At 28.1% G+C, this 3,150-nt stretch overlaps 1 protein-coding gene across 1 annotated transcript in view; it reads left to right on the top strand.

Moving 5' to 3' along the window:
- Window positions 1-524, top strand: part of LOC106463922 (39S ribosomal protein L51, mitochondrial-like) — an 11,687-nt gene extending 11,163 nt beyond the window's left edge. Inside the window, exon 5 of the mRNA XM_013924005.2 lies at window positions 64-524. Coding sequence (XP_013779459.1) covers window positions 64-275 — 212 coding nt within the window. The 3' untranslated portion in view covers window positions 276-524. The remainder of the gene's footprint in view (window positions 1-63) is intronic.
- Window positions 525-3,150: the final 2,626 nt, after the last annotated feature.

Below are 3,150 nucleotides of genomic sequence, written 5' to 3'. Positions count from 1 at the left end.
TTATAAGATTCTTCATATATTGGTATGTTAAGCAAGTCTTGTAGTATTTCAAACTCCTTATAGATATCCTTGGTGATGGCAGCATTCATCCCACTAAACTGTTGATTAACGTGCCAAGCTGGCTTCGTGGTTTTCAAGGTAATGAATATCAAATGCTTCTAAGAAAGAGGAGAGCATTTTCACACTGGAAGTTTGCCCGACCAACTAAATGGCATGACCTCAATAAGCGAATTATGTACTTGTACAAGTTTTTGAATAGGAAAACTAAGACATGATCTGTTGATAGTAAATTTGTAAGAAATATAAAATAACTTTAGTTTTATTTTCAGAAATAAAGCACACAATTTTGTTTTGAGAGTTCATATGCAAATAAAATAGTGGAGATTCTTTAAAGATTTGATATGTTTCGAAGAAAAAGTTATCTCATACAAATTAGAGGTAATGAAATAAACAAGTAGAAACTATAGATATGTCATGTAGTTTACCATTTGAATTGTTTTTGGAATAAACATATGAAAACATGACGTGACTGGTGTGTATCTGTTTAAAAATACTAACTATTTGAAAAGGTATTGCTTTTACTTGAACAAATGTGTTTTAAAATTAATAAATTTTTCCCCAAAAAGAAATTATCAATATTTAAAGCACTTATTATTGGAGGTATTTTGATGATTAAAGAAGTAAGATTTAATTGAATGTTATATTTTAATTATAAACGTGTGGAAAAACATTATACTTATACATGTATGTTATATAAAATATTAGAATGATATAAATAGTAAATATACAGCATAAATGTAAACTGGTACTAAGTCAATATAAATTGATATCTTATTTCTCATTCCATTTTATAAACTTATCTTTTAAGTTGATCTAAGTTTTTTCTTCAAGAAGGTAAATACATGAAAATTGTACATCCAGAAAAACAGTGCTACATGTCTAAAAAAAAGAATAGCTTTACAATTTTTTCTAATTTTCATTATAAAACTATTTTTAATTTTTTTTAACCATAAATTTGATACTATTTACAATGTTAGTAACACACCTAGCACATAATATACAATTTAATATAGTAGCACTTTGAGTTTGAGAATTATACTAAGAAATTGTAGTTTGGCTTATACTTATTACATTTAAAATATTTATCTCTGTGTTGATTCCATAGGAAGGGACTAAAGTTATTGTCATGCTTTTAAGATCAATTTTGGAAATGTTTGCATACACACTTGATGTTATCAGCTCTTTCAAAGGAAATAAAAGGACTTAACAGCTAACCCAAGAACATCCTTTCCCCTCCCCCACAGCAGTTTGAACCTCTGGACAAGATAAGCATCATTACATTCTTCATGTTTTTCTCCAAACTTTTTACTCTTTTATAATCTCAATGAATAAAAATGTGAAAATCAACTCATAATGTTGATTGACATCATTCTTTATCCACAGTTTTTGTTCTAATCACCATAGAAATCATGATAACCTGTTTGTGTCCGAGACTAGTGGTTGTCAATTATGGTTATTAATTGCTGTGCCACGGTTTTTGTAATGCTCTTTGGATGGTTCTGATGGAGATAGTGAAATTCAGAACAATAATTGGTCAACTTGAAAACAAGCTGACATCTATTACACTGTATAAGCATGTCCAACATAATTTCTGTCAGTCAATGAATAGCAGTTGTCAGTTTCTTCTAGTGAGAAACATTCTCTTGGTAACAGATAAATAACACAAAGCTTTGAAAATATATAGATAAAGTAGAACTCAAGCAGACACCAGGCATGTCACATGATCAGTCTTTTTGGAATATTTAAAGTGTAATGTTGTACAAGTGTGAGAAAGTCTAAAGAAAATGGCTGGTCAATACACATTATATAAGATTTATAAACTTGTTACATACATGTGAATTGGAGCATTTATCACCACAACTATCATCAAAATAAATGTGTAATTTTACTAGGAACTTTTTTAACTGATATGGAGCAGTGTTCCATTACATAAAAAATTTTTTTTTGCTATTTTACCAACAAGAAGAAATTAATATTGTTTTGTAATTGATAGTCTTTACATTTGTTAAGCAGTTAGTTACTATTTGGTGAAAAAAGAATAATATTGTAGTATTTTTGCCAAGTTTCTGTAAATTTGTTGAAAGAAATAATGTAATTTACAGGTGGTGGTATGACGTGAAAAATACCAATTTGTTCTTGCTTGATAAAATGAGTTCTTAGTGATATTTTTTTGAGGAACTTCAGCACTTTCAGATTTTGTTTTCTCTTATCCTGAATAATAACTCACCATTGTCAAGGAGATTAATATGTTTCTACAGGAAGCTAAAACAATATGTAATGAGAACTTAGGTCTAATTTAAAGGACTTTATTTAAGTAAGCAATCATGACTCTACCATTAGAAAATGATAAAGAAGCACAAAACTAGCCAAATTTTGCACACACACACACACATATATATATTTGGAATGCATATGTAAAATATTTTCATTTCTTATACATTGGCAGTACAACAGAGGATACAACAATAAAACAATTATATTTAATTATTCTGTATTGGAAATTGCTATTCATTTTTTAAAAATAATTATAATAATATTAATCTGAAAGGGTATTAATGGGGACACAGTTAATAAGAGTTTGTATTTTTATTGTAATTAAGAAGAGAATTTATGAATGTCAATATAATAGCTATACATGTATGCTATATTTCAAAAATGGATAACTAGCATATCATAAATTAATTACTATTGACAGATTGATAAAAGTTTTATAAAATAGCCAAGTCCTCTTTGCTCTGGAAGGATATTTATTTCATTATTTAAAGCAGAAAGGAACTGTGTTCTTTATGAAAAAAGGTATCCTAGCGCAATTAAAATGTATAGCAATATATTGGCTACAGTGCCACTGTTGAGGAGGATACTGTGAAGGATTAAATTGCAGTTATGATGTAAGCTAACTGCAAATCTAAGTTGTTGTTTAACTAAAACCAAAACATCCTTCATGTGATGGAATATTATAACCATTTATACTTATAATTAGTCATTATAGAAGTTATTTTCTAGCACATGGTTAATTGGAAAATAATAAAGTTAAATGAATAAGGTGGAATTTGAAGAAAAAAAAGGAAAAAACTCTGCTATCTTAAAAAC

The sequence above is a fragment of the Limulus polyphemus genome, unplaced genomic scaffold (genome assembly GCF_000517525.1).
Source record: "Limulus polyphemus unplaced genomic scaffold, Limulus_polyphemus-2.1.2 Scaffold1517, whole genome shotgun sequence".
NCBI classification, from domain to species: domain Eukaryota; kingdom Metazoa; phylum Arthropoda; class Merostomata; order Xiphosura; family Limulidae; genus Limulus; species Limulus polyphemus.
Note: the sequence above shows the minus strand (reverse complement) of the source record. Positions and strands in the feature narration are given on the sequence as shown.